General features: G+C 39.6%; 1 protein-coding gene across 4 annotated transcripts in view; it reads left to right on the top strand.

Annotated features, from left to right (window-relative positions):
- Positions 1-10,313, top strand: part of mid2 (midline 2) — a 161,793-nt gene extending 151,480 nt beyond the window's left edge. For all 4 annotated transcript variants that reach the window (XM_034230964.1, XM_034230963.1, XM_034230965.1 and 1 more), the window contains 2 exons: positions 5,462-5,669; positions 5,979-10,313. In XM_034230964.1, the coding sequence (XP_034086855.1) occupies positions 5,462-5,669; positions 5,979-6,402 (632 nt within the window). In that variant the 3' untranslated portion in view covers positions 6,403-10,313. The remainder of the gene's footprint in view (positions 1-5,461; positions 5,670-5,978) is intronic.
- The last annotated feature ends 8,952 nt before the right edge of the window (positions 10,314-19,265 follow it).

Below are 19,265 nucleotides of genomic sequence, written 5' to 3'. Positions count from 1 at the left end.
ATTAAGTATGATGAAAAAGATGGCAGTTAAGAAGAGTGGGTGTGTGTATCTATTAGTGTGTGTGCGCTTGTGTGTGACCATACTTCTGCATTTACCTCAGAGCGAACTGTGACCAGGTTTCTACATGCCTGTCCTATAAAGTGAAGGGAGAAACCTAAAAAGAGACTGAGAGTGTATGAAAGTGGAGTAAAAGTGACAGATTGAGAGTGAGAGAAGGAGAGCGTTCAGTGAAAAGAAGACACCAAATAGCTCTTTGCAGATATGAGTGTCTGCAGACATGAGTGCCCTCAATCTACTGTTTTTTACCCATTAATACAGTCCATGCTTAGTGATGCACACAGCAGAATAACACTATGCCAGTCCAGCTACAGCTTCTGTACCTTAAGTCAACAGTCAACGCGTGATGGTATTAAAACACGGATAAAAACATTTAATTTTGGTAGTAAAAATGTGGTTTTTAAATGTTTTTCTCTCATTTACCCTTTTTACAACTTGCAACTACTATACTGAAAACAAAATGAATGTGGCCTTTCTAATTAATTCAAATCCAAGGATCCAGTTATTTAACATTAAAAAGTGAAAGCCGCATCTTCTGTCCAAAGCAACTTATTTTAGGCTTTTATAAGCATACAATTGAATTAGGGTTGCATCCAAGTTTGGTTACAATTCATTAGAGTGGCGGCTGACAGAACAATAGACCCACGTTAATAAAGACGGCTCTTATTAGACTGTGCCCCGTTTGTGCTTTTGAATTGGCTGTCTGTCTCAGTAATTCATTTATACCATCAAGAAACAAATATGCAGTGGGAGAGAAAAGCAGTTTGTTAACTGAGGAGGGGGGGGAAAGGGTTCAAACGTAAACGTTGTCATATCAGCAGCTTTTAGACTGCTACAGTTGTTTGTCAGTATTAGCATGCAGGAGGTGTCCATCTGTGGTGTCTCTCCTCTGGTGTTTAGTATTCTGACTGCAGGCCAGTGACAGGTCTGGTTAGAGGAAGCCGTCTGTACTGTTCATAGTGTCTGAAATGATTGCGTGCACAGGTGGAAGTTTAACTACAATATGTGTTTTCCTTAATTATAAATTCAGCACATGTATCCATGCCAGGAACAACTGTTATTATAGATGTTCTGGAGTTTCAGTAAAGCCTGTGAAAGGTTGTTTTTACTTGTTGATTATATGCACTGCTGTTTGGTTTTCAAATGTCATTTAACAGCGAGGTAAAACCTCGATTAATCTACCTAAAATGTGAATGATACATTTAAAAAGGGGCCAAATCGGGCTCGGCTGAGGTATGATTGTGTGCTTTCACTAGGACCAGCTGCCTCCTCGTAGCACCTGTCCCACAGTGTAAAGCCTGCCAACATCAATCATCTAGTTGTGTCATGTTGTTGTACAAAGCTGCAGGATGGTGTGAAGTAGGAGTACCAACCACATCAATTCAGGCTTAAATTAGTCTTTTTTTGAGCAGCTCTATTGTTTACAAGAGAAGTATTTTGAGTGAACATATTGTGAGTGTCAAAACAAAAGGCTAATCTGAAAATGTACGATGCTGACAGTCAAACACTGGACTGTTGACTTTATAACGGCCGTCATCCTGTTGGATAACTATTCTGGGCGTCCATATTGTGTGTACGAAACAGGGAGTCGGCAAACAGCCTAGAGTGTGTTTGTGCGTGTGTGAAAATGAGTCCCTGCATTGTGTAGGCAGCTCAAATCCAGACAGAGAACATCACTTGTCAAGGTGCCCCAGGGGTTTGTGTACCTCTTTACTTCCTGTTAAAGAACCTGCAATAATATTTACCCAGCACGCATCTCTGATGACAGTCCTCAAGCTGCCACACAGCCCTAAAGCAAATATTAGGAGGTGGAGACGAGTCGAAGGTAGATGAGAGAAAGGACGAGGAGAGGGGTGTCTCATGAAATAGTGGTATATGATGCACACTGTGTCATCACAAGGCATGTCACTCCCTTTGCTGTCTTCTTGTGTTTCCTGACTTTGTTTACTGTCAAATGGAGGACATTGATGTTGACAAACTGTATTTCAAAAGGAGCAAGAGTGGAGAAGTAAAGATAAACTGGTTATAAAATGTTCGTTTGTCAAGCATAGATAGGTCCTGCTGTACTAATTTAAAAAAAACAGCTCCTTTTGGTTTCATAATCTCAATAATGTAGGAACTCTTGGATTTTCTGATTTGTTGAATGGCCCAAAGTGCCTTCCTTCATCTACCGAGCGGGTGAAAATGCCAGTTGGCGGGGAGGTTGTTGTTTTCATTCAATATTTTTGTATTTGTTCATTTTTCTCCAAGACAGATTGTGGGCAGTGCACCTCACCAAGCTACCCTTGATATTATTTTATAATGCATTAAAGCCCTTTTTATCTGCAAAACAGTAAGAACACGTGTAATGATAAAGGAGTACAAAAAGACATGTGTCATTAAAAAACAAGCAGAGTTTTAGTGAATGATTGATCATTAATCCAGATCTGTAAAGTAACTAAAAGGTATTAAATACATGTAATGGAGTAAAAGTACACCTTTTACCTCTGAACTGTAGTGGAGTAGATGTACAAAGTAGCATCAAACTTTCCTTCCAAAAACGGCTCCTTAATCACTGAGTGAATTTCTTAGCAGACCCAGAAGCCTTACTGAACTTTTTATTTTCTAGCACTGGTCTCTGAAGACTCTGCCGAGTTCATTAAAGGGTGAAGTCGGAGAAGATCAGTGATTGCTGTTTGTCTATGCTCTTTACCACACAAAGACAATTGCAGTTGTTATGGTTGTGTTAAACCAAGTAAAACACACTGTCATGAATGCCTGCTGTGCTATAGCCATGTTACATGGTGGATTAATTTGTAATCTCACCAGTGTAAATCTGTGTTTTTGTACAGTAGTCAGCACTGTAGGATTAAATACCACATTACATATGATTCAGTCAATTAGAAGCCAAGTGACGTGCAGCCATGCATTTTAATGCCGGGAAGGATCTGTAAGTTCAACAGAGATGTTGAGACCTGTGAAAAGTTATAAGGTTGTTTTGGAGCTTTAGAGAAGTCCCTGATGCTGCTGCTTCTACTGCAGTAATTGTTTAGTTATGCAGTAAAATGGGATCCCTTTTTTCTATCTCCCTCATTACAGAGGCAGCTCAATCTCTCCCAGCTAAAATGTGGGAGCCAGGGAAAAAAGAAAAGCAGTGAAATTGACTGAATTGAAATAAAGTCGATTAGCCAGATGCTATCCCAGTATTCCAACAAGGACTCTGAGAAATGAAGTTGGAATGAAATTGCTTTATATCAATGTCCTCCAGACGGTACTTCCTTTTATTTCCCCCCTCTTCTTTTCTTTCTTTTTTTGTGTTTTACAAGTTTCCATTAAAGACTTCCCATTTCGTAACAATGCCCAGCTTCAAGGCAGTTAAACAGGGAGCACTTATCACCTTAGCAGACATTTGGATACATCTCTAATTGCTACTTTATTGCAGAGTCTGAACAGACTAAAGACAGTCACTGCCAAGGAATCCATTCTGTGAGATATATTCTTTTGTTATCTTGTTGTGTCTTTATTTTCTGTAGTCTACAATCTGACAGTACGGGATTGAGCATGTATATATGTGCAGTTGCAGACAATTATGCATTCAAGGTTGTAAGAAAGTTTGAAAAAAGGTAATTTTCCATCTTTCCAACACTATGGCAATTTAAACCGAGTGCAAGAGTTCTTTTAGCAGTCCACTTGCCATTTTTCCTGTGCAAACCTCCAAATTCAGTTTCATTTTTGAGCACCCTACCAGCCTCGTACCAACAAATGTATTCTGTCATACGGAAAATGAATATTTTAAATCTGAGCTTCCTGCTGGCATTCAAAACATTTCCACTTGGACTCTTACTGTATTTCTGCTTGTGTGTAGGTCGGAGTTGATGCTCTGTGTATGCCCCCTTGTCCTCTACCGTCACGTGTGTCTCCCCTTCCCCAACCTCGGGCCCGGCCCCGGCTCTCAGGAGTCATCCCCTGGAAAGGCATGACAGAGCCCCAGTGTTTGGAAATGGCTGCGCTGGCAGCGATAAGCAGTTCAAAGAAGAGAGCGCATTAATGTAATTGGCTGCCAGCAGCACATTGGCCTCGTCGTCTCATATCCACACGCGGTAACACACACTCACCACACAGATTATTGGAGGAGAGTGTGTGAGAGAGGAGAGAGGATAGAGAGGATGAAATGAGAGAATGGGGGAAGAGATGAAGGGAAGGACAGATAGAGGGAAGAGAGGAGGAGTCGGGGTCCTCATTGTGTCGCTCATTAAGCTGTGGGAGGCTCGGGGGGGGCTGAGAGATGAGATGAGAGGTGTCACAGTGAAATGTCAGGCCTGGATGGGACGTGGCTGACCTCCATGAAGCCCACATTCACACAGATTACGGACATGGAGAGGAGGAGAGGTGTGCCCAATCTTTGGCCTCATATTATCCCCTCAACTTCTCCTCTCCTTCTCACTCCCTAACTCCTCTCTCTCCCTCTGCCACTCACCTACTTTTGCCCTCTCAATTTTCCACCCATTACATCCAAATTACTGGTGTCAGTGCAAATTGAATAGTTGCAACCAGTTATCAGCATTTCCACTGAATAGCCACGACGGCTCCTTACTGCAGTGGAAGTGAAGGCTATTTCCTTCAGCTAATTTCCAAGTCTGTGTGATGGTAGGCACAAAGGAGAATGCCGGGTGGCTTCCTCTGCTGTTATGAAATGTTTTCACCAAAGGCTGCAATAGGCTTTGAAGTTTAGACTCTCGCCGTTGTATTTCGAACATTCTCTACTTCTGTCTCTCTCTCCCTTTGTGAGTTCTCTGCAAGCACTACTTTCTATTTATTTTTGTCTTTTGCTGTCTCTCTCAGTTAATATGCTGTTCTAATTTGTATTCTTTCTTTCTGCTCACCTTTTGACCTTGTTGTATCTTGACGATATTGGCGGGGAACAACATTTTTTAATCATGTTAGATTTCACATTTTTGCATTGGGTTTTTGTTAAATAATTAAAAAAGTTTTGTAGCTAAAAATATTTCTAGAGCCAAGGCAACTTAAAACTTAAACTTGCATAACAATGCCAGATGCTAACTTCTTCTGTACTGGGATATCCCATAACGCGATTCAAAAGAATGGAAACTACTTGTGTCTAAGCGAAGGCATGGAGTTGTATTAGCCTGGATCTAAGTAACTCATTTCCTTTTGATATATTATTCTTAATGTAGTGATTGTTAATCACTTTTGGTCTCCATGTATGTTCATGTTATTTTTTGTGAACTCTGACTCTAGATGTAGGTTGCCATTTTGCCCAAAAATAATTACATTTAGGATCTTAGGTAATCAGGTTAATGTGATCACTATCATTATAACAGGCGACATTAAACACCCACACACAATAATAATAATAATAATAATAATAGACCATTTAAAGCTCAAAATGATTGTCTTTTCACAGGTCAACCCTTCAAGTTGGACCCAAAGACTGCCCACAAGAAGCTGCGTCTGTCCAACGACTGTCTGACCATGGAGAAGGACGAGAGCTCGCTGAAGAAGAGCCACACCCCGGAGCGCTTCAGCAGCACAGGCTCCTATGGGGCAGCTGGTAATGTCTTCATTGACAGCGGGTGCCACTACTGGGAGGTGCTGCTTGGAGCGTCCACATGGTAAGAAAAAAAGCCTGCAATGAGACTCAATAAACCGAAATATTTTTCTTATGGGAGTTTAAATCTAGGCTGTTATGCAAACCCACTTTCAACAGACACACTCACCACACACAGTGTATACTCTTAGCCTATTTGTGTTCTTTCACTAATTGGCTCTGAAGTAGACCTCTTCATGCAGGAAACACCCAAAGGGCCTGTGCCGATCTTGTGTGTCCTCAGCATGAGGTAGCTTGACTGTGCAAGTAGAGTCATTAAGGAGGACACTAGTTTCAGATCACTAATGCATTCCAAAATGTTCCTTCCCTGCAGGTATGCCATCGGCGTAGCTTACAAATCAGCTCCGAAAAACGAGTGGAGCGGCAAGAACTCATCCTCATGGGTGTTCTCGCGCTGCAACAACAACTTTATGGTGCGCCACGATGGCAAGGAGATGCTGGTGGAGGCAAGCCTGCAGCTGAGGCGGCTGGGTGTCCTGCTGGACTACGACAACAATTCACTGTCCTTCCATGATGCCATGAACTCCCAGCACATTCACACCTTTGAGGTCTCCTTCCTCCTGCCCGTTGTTCCCAGTTTCATGATCTGGAACAAGTCAGTCATGATTCTCTCAGGGCTACCCGTCCCCGACTTTGTCGATGGTTTGGCCTCCGATCTTCAAGAGCAGCAACAGCAGCAGATGGGCCTGTGCCGACAAGAGTCACCATACTTGACTGGGCTGAAGAGCTGCCACTGAGAAAAGCCCATGAATGGCCGAGCAGAAAGTCCACTCAGGCCTAGGGACATTGACAGTGCTCTGCTGTATCCTCTGCTTTAAGAGAGGACCAGTTACTTTCTTATGAGTTTAGAAAGTGTTGGAGATATGCACACCAGTCTGGAAAAATGTCAGTCCTGTTAGTTTGTGGCTATCCAAAGCTTTGCAAATCCATCAGTGAATAGGAACAAGGTCTCTTGACTACAAATGCTAGTAGAACTACAATTCACAAGATGCCCTGGAATAGGTGAGGGCAGGGATGGACATCTGGGTTTATGACCATTTAAGGTCTCCCTTTTTGATCTATCTTCCTCCCGATGCGACCCTTAGGCAGATGATCAAGGAGGGACGGTTCACATCAGCCATTTAAAGTTACAACATGTGAATAGTGAAATAATGTCTCCTATGCATTAAATTACAAAAAAGGAAGCTCAACAATGCAGAGGTAAAAAAATGTGATTGAGTGATTCTTCCTCTGACTACAGATATTAAATCTTTATTCCAAATGTCAATTTTTGTTTCTTAAAGGTGGGGTAAGTAATTTTGGAGAAACCAGCTCGAGTGCGCTAGAATTAGAAAATACACAGCCGGAAAAAATCTGCCACTTCCTTAGAGAGCCCCTCCTCCAACACACACAAACGCGCACATGACCAATGAGGGCACGAGATAAGTTTGTGCACAGATGGAAGGCTGACAGGCAGGTAGGCCATCCAGTTATTTTAGCCGGGCCGGCTCAAATGATTGGTCGTGCTTTTTACAGTACTACGGCTTCCACAGATGACGTTTTTGTATGGATTTTTTGTCAAAGCACTTAAGATATTCATTGCTATCGGGATGTTAAGAGCGTTCCATGGAATATAACAAAAAGTGTATCTCGAGCCGGTTTCTCAAACTTACCTACCCCACCTTTAACAAGGTGATGTGACCTATGGATGTGACATGTCATGTGAACTAAATTTGACAAAAAGATATATTTAATTTTAAACAAATAAGTGGCTTTAGGAGTCGTTTGAAGTTTTCTTGCTCAAGAGTTAGATCTAAAAGATCACAACCACTCATCTGTGTATTTATGAGGCTAGACCTAGCAGTTTTCTTAGTTTAGCGTAGCATAAAGGCTGTTCCTGTCTAGTAATTCCAGCACATAGCTTTGTGTAAAACTACAGTGAAAAATTTACAAAAGTAAAAAAAAATTCATAGAACATATTAATTCCCAAGCTTTGCACGTGCTGCAGTACGGGGGTTATTGCCTTTGGACAGAGCTAAGCTACTTGTTATTCCATCTTTGTTCTAGGCTAAGCTAACAGCTTGTTGGCCTTAGCTTCATATTTAGCATAATGAAACATGAGTGGTATTATCTAACTTTCAACAAGAAAGCTTATAAGCATTTTTCTGAAACATTTCTTCCTTTAGATGTTGATGTGCCTTTTTGAGTCAGCTTTATTGTGTGAAGTATATGCTACCATCATGCTAACACAACTACAAGCTAGCTGGGCACGTTTTGAGATGCACCGCATCACTGTTTATGTGTTGTACCCCTTAGTAGCTTTAAGTGGTCATTGCTTAAGTCTTTTCCTTGATCTTTCTCCTATATTTGACACCGCAGTCTGGTTTGTGTTGCCGGCTGTAGCTTCCTAAGTTTCAGGAAGTATTAACGTTGTTCCCAGACATTGATATGATCGTAGGGGGCAGATTTGCATCATGTGACTACTCATCTTGTAAAATAAGAGGTTTATTGAATATTAGAGGAAAAAGTGTTATTTATGACAAAAAATATGGTTTATAATTAATCTCAACATATTAATGATGCACTTTTTCATTGACACTATTTCCCCTCTATGATTGTTAAAGTAGATGGAACTGCGTGACAGGGATGTAATGGGGAGGGAAAGAAACAACTTTCACATCTGCTGGTTGTGTTCACTATGAAAAAATCAACATCATCCATTTTTTTCATTTAATATCATATTTAAAAAATACATATATTTATGATCAAGAGTTATTGATGGTTATTGAATATTACCCATAAATAAGTGTATTCTAATAAAGCACTTTTCAAAATATTATATTAACCTTGATGTCCTTAAACAGAAACCCCTTAAATGTTTTTTCACTGTGCTTTGAACACTTTAAACACAACCCGTGACTTTCCCTCCCCATGGCTCTTTTGGATAGCATATACTAACTTTATCTTGTTTAGAAAAGGGATATGATTATGGTGATGTTTATGCTTTTTTATCATGATGAAATGATAAACTAATAACTGTTAAAAAAAAAAACGTCACTTTGTTTTTGACTATTCAGGGAAGGATGGGGTTAACACTTAACTTGCTGTCTGTCGCAATGTCATGGCATGATTGTGTTTTCCTCTGTGATTTGTTAACACACATGCACACACAATCCTACACGTCATGTTTCGTTTAGGTTGGCTTTATTGTGATAAATGCATGAAACATTGTAGGATCCTACACCACTTCACTGGGTAACTTAAGGAGCTTAAAGTCCACTAAATCTTGTTTTTCATCAGTCATGACTTGTCGCTTACAATAGACTTGACCTCTTTTGGTTATTGTTCACTTTTCAGATAGCAGCTGAAGTTGGAACATACTTTTTATTTGGATTCAAAGGCACAGTGTGGTTTCTTTCTGGCTTGGCATTCAGGTAGTGTCTTTGATTCAGACAATCAAATGTGTACCACAGTTAATGCAGATGTAAGTGATTGTGTAGCATGAAACAGGATTGAGACAATTGAGGTTGGGTTGACAAAAAGCAGGTGTGTTACATATTGTACCAGCGTCTCAAAGATTTGACACCTACTGGCCATTTACACTGTTTTATGCATCACTACATACATGCTGTCTAAAGTCATGTAACATTTGTGTTGACAGAATATGATTTGTTCAACTTGAAAAAACAGGCAAACACACTGATTTCAATCATATGCTAGTTACCATATGATACGTTCAAGCAAAAGACCAAGTGATGTAAAACTCAAAGCAATAGAAAAGTAGTGAAAATCTGACATGTCATAGTGCAGCTTTTATTCTGCAGTGGTCATTTAAGGTTACTGTGTGATGGAGGTATTGATGTTATAAGCGCTACAGGCAACAGAGATAATCCACTGGTCAAAGGCAGGAAGAGCTCCAGTATGAAAAGAGAGTTCTTTTTTTCTGTCAGGGAGATTAGTAGATGTTACCTGACTTCCAAATATCCACCCATTGTGTTGAATAATGTCGGTCACAGACTCGAAACGGCCAAATGCTGATTTGTGATCCAGACAAGCTCAACTAATCTGTGCAAGTGTGTTTGGCTGGGTCACTGCATGATTATGTGACCTTGCTGCAGGTTCATCAATCTTTCCTTATCTTCATGATGGGGTTTCTTATCTTGCGTACAGCATACGTTTTCTTTTATTTTTCAAAAAATAAACCATGACAAGAACACTCAAAAACGAAATGTTCATTGCCATGCATCTCAGATATTTTGCAGTGCTCTTTCTTTCTTTGTGTCACAAGTCAATACAGTAAAAATATATACGGTGAATGATTTTCAATAGCTACCCACTCCTTGTAGTGCAGTGTAATACCCTAGAGACAATACAATAGATTCTCCTTTTTGCTTTTTGTCTGTGTAACTTGGGTAATTATTTTTTACAACTCATGAGAAACACGCTCCTCTCCTTTTGGCACTTGGACCTTGATAAACAGCACAAAAATAGCAGCGTTGCATTTATGCAAGGCTGTCTGTTTCCGTAGATATGAGAGATACTTTTAGCCAGAGAGGAATGTAAATCATAGGGGGAAATATATATTATATAAAGTTGTATAATATACAAAATATATATGAACCAATGTTATTTATGTGAATTTAAGTCCAATTAAAAGTCTGATCCCAAATGTGTTGGAGTCCCGATTGTCTTTATGTCAGCTGTGTTGCTTTACTTCTCTTTTTTTATGTCATTTTTTGTAATTGCTAACACATTCGAAAATATAACTATTTTTAAAGGTTTGCGGACAGTATATACTCACACAAATGCATTGACATACTTATATACGGCCACACGCCTGCACCTACAAATATGAACTTAAATAAGATGGTAAGGGAAGGCATTGCCAAGAGCTCTTGATTTTAGATATTGATGGTTTAATGCCTCTCAACTTGCGACCTGGCTCATGAAAATATAAAGATCTGTTGCAAATCTCCTTTTGAGAGTCATATCATGCATGCAGAGTGTTTCTAAACTCTGGTGAGTATATGGATACCAATTTAAAAATGAATGGTTAAAGGCAGAGTAGGCTGGGGGGGTCATATAGAGCTCAGGGAGGGGATAGTTATACTACGCCCTCTCCCTGGCACGAGAGCCTCATTACTAAAACATAGCACTATAGTGCATGGGGCCCTACACTGTCTGTAAGCACGGCACACACACACCTACGCACACTGACCCATAAACAAAAGGCTTTATTATTTTGTAGATTATTTTCTTCTGAGGCAGTCAAATGTTAAAATGTTCAAGTGAGACCAGGGGGATCTTCATCATAAAAACTGTTCAAGGTGTTGATATGCATATCAATTATTTTTTAAGAACAAATGTATTTTGTAAATATAGAAACATACCAATAATATGGTGCTATCAAGCTGACCCTACACTAACTCTGGCTGAAGCGATGATTGCACATATTGCATCACACACATACAGCATACCCATAACCTGGATAGTTTGCACCAAATCTGTTGAAATATTCAACTTAAAACTAGAAAATATGATGAAGCAAAAGTGTATGTCCAAAAACAGTCGAGGACCTAGGGGTGGTTTATTAATTTGAAGTTTTTTTATATATTTTACTCAAAGCTGGTCAACAATGATCTACACAGAAGCATTGGAACCGCACTATACAGGCTTTGATTTGTATTCCCCAAAGATTCTGAAAACGTTGATGTTGACATCATCAGTAACATCACTAGTGAAAAGGCAGGATGTTTTAAAATTATAAATATCAAAACTTACAAAATAAAAGGCACAATTGAGTAATAAATTAACGTTACAACATTTTTGTTTAATTGCACTTTAAGTATACTGTACTGTACTGGATTGTCAGGGAAATTATTGTAATTTGTATCTTATTATTGGTAAAGAAAGACAGAGTTCAGACATGACACTTCCAATGCATTAAATCCAATAAATGAAAAGAGAGCATTTAATTGATTCTTTCAGTCAGTACACAGTAAGTCGGGGGAACATGCAAAATCTGAAATTAATCTACGGGTAATCACACAAAATGAATGAGGAAAATATTGACTTGGGTCCTGTCTTAAGGAAACTCCATTGTAACTCAACACAGGTTTATTGTAGGGTTACAAACAGCAACAATATTGATAAATGACTTTTGAAGGAACTGTTGCTGCAGGACAGATTAACACGCCCTCTGACTGCACTTCTCTTACATGATCATATTGGTTTGATGTTAAATAAAAGCCCATGGTATCCTCTCATTCTTACCTTCTCTAGACCTCAATGAGCTGATCTTAAAGTACCTATTGTACATTTGTGCAGCAACTTAATAAGGTATATTTCTCTTAAGGGGCTGAGGGGATTACAATTATAAACCATTACCTGCTGGACTGGTGTTTAAGAACAGCAGAGGTCTGGACACTGGTTGTAATTTGTTTTAGGTACACAGTGATGGATTAGAAACTCAGAGCCTTAACTCCATCCAGTCTGGCCCTTAAACTAAGAAGTGAGGCTGTGATCAGAGGTCTTTGCAACTCCATGTGTGACAGATTAGCTGCCATCTAATTGTGATGCTTACTTTGTCTCTGCACCCTTGCACTGCTAGCCAACTAGCAAGCCAGCCATTGGAGTAACCCATAATTACTTTTCTAATTGGAGAATAATTAGGACTCCCTGTGTAGCTCGTTAAGTCATTTGTCACCAAAGCCTCTAATGTGGCGTACAACAACTCTCTAATTACACCCAATGAAAAGTCTACACGGTTAGGGAGCATTTCAGCACTACCTGCAGCTTTAGTTTCACCTGACAGAGCATCTTCCATCATTTCACATCCTGATATGTGTTGTTTAAGTAATCATTATTATCATTAATATTATTACTTACTAGAAGGTGTACTTTGTCCAACAGTGAAGTTTAAATCTGCTGATGCTTCGTATCGTAAAAAACTGGGTTATTGATGTGAGGTCAGAGCAATACAGACGTCGCCAAACTGCTTTCTCTCACATTTGAAATACACCAAGGTCAGGTAATGTCTCTCTCCAGAGAACTGTGAAAGACTAATGGATGCTGTCATCACCAACAGGCAGTAGATTATTGTGATGTACTCCCCTCTGGTGCTCCCAAAAAAGACAGTAGCTACAAATCTACAACTCAGAGTGCTGCTTTAGCTGAACCAATTTTCTCTGTTCTCACTAAGCATTAAGCAACACACCAATGTTCAGAAAATGCTTGATGGACACATTGTTTTCAGCTCTTCTGATGAATCTCTTTACCACAAAGACACGATTGTAGGTCATACATGTGGCTGCAGAAAAGCCCTCAAGAGGACCTCTGAAAATAAATCCATAACAACTAAGAAGGCTAACTATTTGTTCAAACTTATTATTGTGTGTTCTTTTTATTGATTGTCTCATGAGTTCCTGCTCCAATAAAGAGAACTTAAATGAGGCAAATTAGTCGAGAAAAGGCTCCAAAGAGGAAAACGCATGAAACTCTGGAAATAATACTAGTTAAATATCTCAGCCGTAAAGGTCAGGGAGCGTTGGCTGGGCTAGCAGTTAATAAACAAAGCTCACAACAATGCAACAAAACTAAATATCACATCATCATGATATGTTCTTATGGTACACTGAAAAAACTGAAACATTGACTTTAATTAAATGTATTATGCCAACAGATTTGACATAAGGTTATATTATTGCTTTAATAATTATGCAATAATATTAAGTTTAAATAAAAAATATTAGGTTCAACTTAATTTGTTGATATAATACATTTAATTAAATCATCGTTTCAGTATTTTCAGTGTAGGCAAACTCAACTCAATAGAGTGCATTCTGGTGTTGCATCTATCTACCACAGATTTCATAGTGCCCCACCCAGGCAGATACTATTGCCCCTTTCACACCAGCGCTTTTTCAGCTCCGGCTCGGAGCTGGAGCCTGAAAAGCGCCGGTTTTTCCTGTTCACACCGCAGCGGCGCCGGCTCTTAGCTCCGGAATCCGGTTCACTTCCAGCTCCAAAAAATTGTCGGTCTGCAGGGGTCGGCAACAGGCGTTCCGCGGTCCGGATCCGGACCCAGACGCCGACCTATACGGACCCGGAGCTATAATCAATAAATTAATAGGGGATTTTTCGGCGCCTCCCGCTTTTTTAACGCTGATTTGGGTGACTTGTGTAATTCGTGGAGAACCGAAGAGTTTTGGGGGGGGGGGGGGGGGGGAGTCCGTCCGTCCGTCAGTCCGTCAGTCCGATTGACGGATAACTTCTCATTTCAAAAAAGAAGAAGAAATCTAGACCGCAAAAATAATTAAACAAGCAACCTGTTTTTCCTGGCCAAGGACAGGTTCCTTGAACACAACACGAGCGTAACGTGTCTTCACGTGGTATATGTCTCGTCTGAAAGGAGTGCTCAGAGAGCACCGGAACCCCGCTCCAGCCCTTCAAATATTGCAATACCCATAAGGAGCCGCTGCAACAAGTCCTCCAACTCATACGACCAAATGGGTCGATTGTTTAAGCCCTTATTACGACCAAATATGTCGTTTGTTCAAGCGCTTAATACGACCTATAATTACGTTTTAAAGTTGTCGGCCTCTAGTGCTCCCGTTGAATGCAAACGTTACAGATGGTCGTTTATTCACAAATAACCATCTCTGTAAAATCCTAAATTGTAGGATAGTTTGGCCATTAAAACGCTTTATGATTAGATTTCTAGCGAGAAGTATATATTGTACTTTTAGAATCCACGTCCAGTCGTTATGTAGGATCTATAGTTTGATAGATATTACGAAGATGATTTGAGGTTTCGTCAGGAGAACGTGTATATGCGGCAAGCTTCCATGTAAAGTTACGGGTTGAAAACAGTATTTCCGGTCTCGACGTTTTCATAATAAAACCAATGATCAAATGATTTAACAGTGATATCTGCAGTACTCATCCACTAAAAAACATCAGTTTATCCTAGTTAATTATACGACATTAATTGGTTTAAATTGTGTACAATGCTTTTGTGTTTTTCTCATAGGGTTTTCTCTTTCGATTCTGAGAGACACATTTCTTTTTTCAGAGGTTTTGATAGGCTAAAATCACGCCGCAATGCACGTCGGGAAATCGGAAAACATTTAAAAAAAAAATAATAATACTTTATTCCGAGTGTTCTTACTTTTCTCTTTGAAAGTCATCACATAACGGCATTGTAATACACGGTTCGACTGCATTAAATATTACATATCTGCCGTAGATATGTATTTATAGAGCCCTGATCAGAAGACCTTTTGACAAACTGGAAGAGATGCCGCCAAAACTGAATACGTGACGTGGACCATAAAATATCAACAATTAAACAACACCTTCCATTTATTTTCATACAATACGTCTCCTTGCAGTATCAACACTAATTCGGCTGACTTTTATATTTGATCCAATAAGTAGATAGTCTGTATTTACACCATAACGGTGCACAGCTGATAGAAAGTGATTTTTTTGTAGTTTTTAAAGATATTACTGATTTTCTGAACTACCTTTCCAACTCCTCGTGCAGTTGACTGTTACAGGTCTATACAAGTTTATGGTACAATGCATAAGCTTCACATTGAGAGACTGAAACTGTATTTTCCTTTACCGTTTTGTTTTAATTTCACAATAAAGTGAATAGTCATATTATGTTTGATATTATTATGTTTTATTAACTAGACCACTGGTCTAAACTGTACCTCCTAGTGGTTAAAGCACGTTATTGAATTTAGTTGTTGAATAAGTTTAATTTTTATGAAAACATTTAAACATTAAGAGTAGCCTACATACAAAATAGGGGTCAATGATAGAAATATAGAATAGAAAATATCAAGAAGATACTGTAGTGATCTCTACAATAAAACAGTTTAGTGCAGGACGTCCAAAGATATTAACAGGTGGATGTGCAAAACAGACAAACTGATAAGGCTGAATTTTACTCAGGTGTAATACCAGGTTGACCTCTGAATTGTAGTGGAGTAGAACAAAGTAGTACATGCTGCTGTAACAAAAACATTTCCCAAATTGGGATCAATAAAGTATCTTATCTTAAGATGATCGATGGCTACTGCCATATTTGCTAAATGTGCATCTGAACCTTGACAAGTGCATGTTTCAGGCTTATCAATTAACAACAGGAGGGGTCACAGGCATAAGACCAGCTGTTAAATAAAGCTCTTCTGACCTTAGCTGTCATGTGGGTATATTAATGCTGCCCATTATGGGCACAAGCCATTTTCACCCATGTATTAATTATATGTTTTAAATTTGATAACACCAATGTGTTTCGTATCCCCTAAACCTCCAGGGATGTATACAGTTTAATACTGGCAACTTCTAATTGTGGGAAATACGAAAACGTCTTATAAAACTACAATTCCCAGTAGAGACGTGCCATAGAACATATTGCGAAACACACAATAGCCAGCATGTGTAATTCTGTGGGGGAGGGCTGGGCTGGACCCGTCCAAGTCCAGTTTTGGATAGTCTGGCGTGGTTCCATTCCATTTCAAAGAGCTGTTTGACATTCGGCGTAACCTTGTCGCACTGCCACTCCAACATCCAATCACAGAGCTTGAGGGCTAATCACGGGGTTTGTAAAGCAAGGCGGATGTTGTAGTCCCAAACGATAGCTGGGGATTCTGGGTAGTGTAGTGTCTTCGGAAACTCTGTAGTGTCTAAACTCCGAAAAAACTATTTGTTTCTCCGAATCGAAGGTTAAAAACACAAAAGCATTGTACACAATTTAAACCAATAAATATTGTGTAATTAACAAGGATAAACTGATGTTTTTAAGTGGATGAGTAATGGAGATCATTTGACAGTGTGGGGAATACTTCCGGTTTTATTATGAAAACTTCGAGACCGGAAATACTGTTTTCACCCATGCTAACTTTACATGGAAGCTGCCCCATATACAGTACACGTTCTCCTGGCGAGACCTCAAATTATCTTCGTATATCTATCAAACTGTAGATCCTACACATCCACTGGACGTAGATTATAAAAGTACAATATACACTTCTCGCTAGAAATCTAATAAAAAAGCATTTTAATGGCCAAACTATTCCACAATTTAGGATTTTCCAGAGGGTAATTTGTGAATAAACGACCCTCCGGAGCGTTTGCAATCGACAGGAGCATGTTGTTTCTTACACGACCACTAGAGGTGCTACACTTTAAAACGTGACTCTGGGTCGTATTTAGCTGCTGAACAATCGACCTATATGGTCGTTTTTTGTAGGAGGACAGGCTGAGCCGTACACATGCCGCAGTGTTTGCGTGGCTGTGTCTTTAGTTGTAAGCACAGTGGCGATCTGTTGTTATTAGCATCTGGTTAGCTAGCTATGCTAACACATTTAAAGAGCTTTTCTACAACCAGGTGGAAGAGAGCTCTCTCCTGAGAGGCTCAAATAACCTCAGCTCAGTGAGGTTAAGGCACAACTTTATATGATCATTATAGTTATTAATGAGACTAAATGAAAAACAGGTATAAAATACTATATGACAGTAACAAAAAAAGTTGTTAAAAATAACAAGAATAGAATTTAAAAGGGGAGTGATTTGTAAAATATCCAAAAAGAAAAATATGCTTACAGTTCTGTTTCATATGGGTGTTGAGAGATGTATCCATAGATCTCTTAATGTTGCTCTCAAAGTGTACCAGATTGATGCTTTTAACTTCAATATTTTTAAAAAAAATCTTCCCGGGGGAGCATGCCCCCGGACCCCCCTAGAGGAGGTTAGGTCCCCCCCCCACTTAAATCATGTTCACATGGATAGGATACTAAATACATTTGCACACATCTTGTGTCCATATCTTTCTGTTTTGGTGGTCATGCCACACCGTGCATGCATGCATACGTGAGTCATGGTGAGATATCTGGATTCAGAGGTTGCTTTTTCTTTGCACAGCATGAAAGAAAGGCCAAATGAATGGGCTGTGATTTTAGTTTTTTTAAGCAGAGGTTGAGTTCAATAATTTGTACGACCCTCGGAGGATGTTGTAAACATTGAAAGGAAAAAGGTTCCCCACCCCTGCTGTAAATAATAATAAAAACCCTTGATTTTTAACTTAACATTTCTGTCTCCTATTGATCAGAGTATTTTATAAAGAATAGCAGTTAATTGAAGCATTATAGCACAGGCCTTTGTCAGATGGTATATTACGCTGTTTTTTTTCTGCTTCGAATAGTTCTCTCTTTTGGTCTGTGTTTGCATCCCTGTAACCAATGAGCACCTGCATGTGTATGAGAATAGCCCTGACTCCATGTCAGCCCAGATTTACAAACTCCTGGCAGGACAAGCTCGAGCTCAATTCTCACACTGAATTTAAAAAAAGTGAGTGAGGGACTGCAATATAAGAGGGAAAGAAAGAGAAACTTTAAAACTGTTCAATTGTTATGATGTGTAAAGACTGATATTGTTCTATAATCAGCTGAAACTGTTAAGTCGTGATGTGAAACGGTTAACAGAGAAAAAGGGACACTCAAGCTGCTGCTACACTTTATTTTATTTATCTAAAATTAAGCACTTTTAAGATGCACATATTTTCAAAAGCTATTTTATTTATTTTAAATGCAGCCCGAGAGGAACATTACACATATCCACAGTATTTACTGTATATCTGTATAGTTCAATGTTAATTGACAATAAATATTGTTGTTTATGAATGGTACTTTCTTTATTTGATTGGCAGTCAGTTGTTGATTACATGCAGACATTGATAAAGCTACAGGTCACTTCAATATCACACTAATTCATGAAGCAACTTAGACATTTTGATGTTCCGGACCTTTGCATGGGGAGATTTTCTCAAACTGGACTTCGTTGAATTTTAGTTGAAGACCCCTGGTCTAGAGGCAAGAGCTTCGGAGCTAAGAGGTGGCGTCGCTTACGTCTCTCTTACGTCGAGGCGTGCAGGAAACTAAACCCACCTCCCTTGAACATAGGTCGACTGTCATGCCTGCCTACAAGCAGTAGTGCTTATAAACACACTTTATAAAGTCAGGCAACACTAACCAGGCTTCGTGTGATTCTGTTTATTTGTACCTTACTTAGACCATCCGTTCACTGTTATTGATCATTGTGTAGAGAGGCAGACGTTTTGTTTTGTATTGTAGCAGCTATCGGATGGAATCAATACATGGGCTGCACAGGTTGTCGTGTCCGACTATCACAAGTAGAATCATAATAAAAATACGCCAGTAAAATGTGCCTGTAGAAAACGGTTTATGCCACAATAGGATAGCAATAGCAAGTTGTCAGTTTATCTTCGGTTGCTATGCTAACATCACCCATTTTATACCAGAGAAACTTTCATAACAGTGTTGTGATGCCAAACAGCGTCAATGTAGACTGACATACGGACTGCTAGACCATTTGGTACGGCCCTCGAGGTAATTTATAAACAAAGTGGCCTGTGCCTGGTGGTGGGGCCCAATGTGATATATTTTCAGGGGGCCCAAAATCCCTGGCGGCGCCCCTGCTTGTGTGAGTCGGACAGTGAATACTTTAGAGCGGCCGCTGCAGTGTGAGCTAACCGGGAGCTAACGGGAGAATAAACTCCCGTGGAAGAGCAGCCAACACTGCAGCGGTCGGT

This window comes from Gymnodraco acuticeps, unplaced genomic scaffold, assembly GCF_902827175.1.
Source record: "Gymnodraco acuticeps unplaced genomic scaffold, fGymAcu1.1, whole genome shotgun sequence".
In the NCBI taxonomy this organism is placed as follows: domain Eukaryota; kingdom Metazoa; phylum Chordata; class Actinopteri; order Perciformes; family Bathydraconidae; genus Gymnodraco; species Gymnodraco acuticeps.
This window is presented reverse-complemented; position numbering and strand designations above follow the sequence as displayed.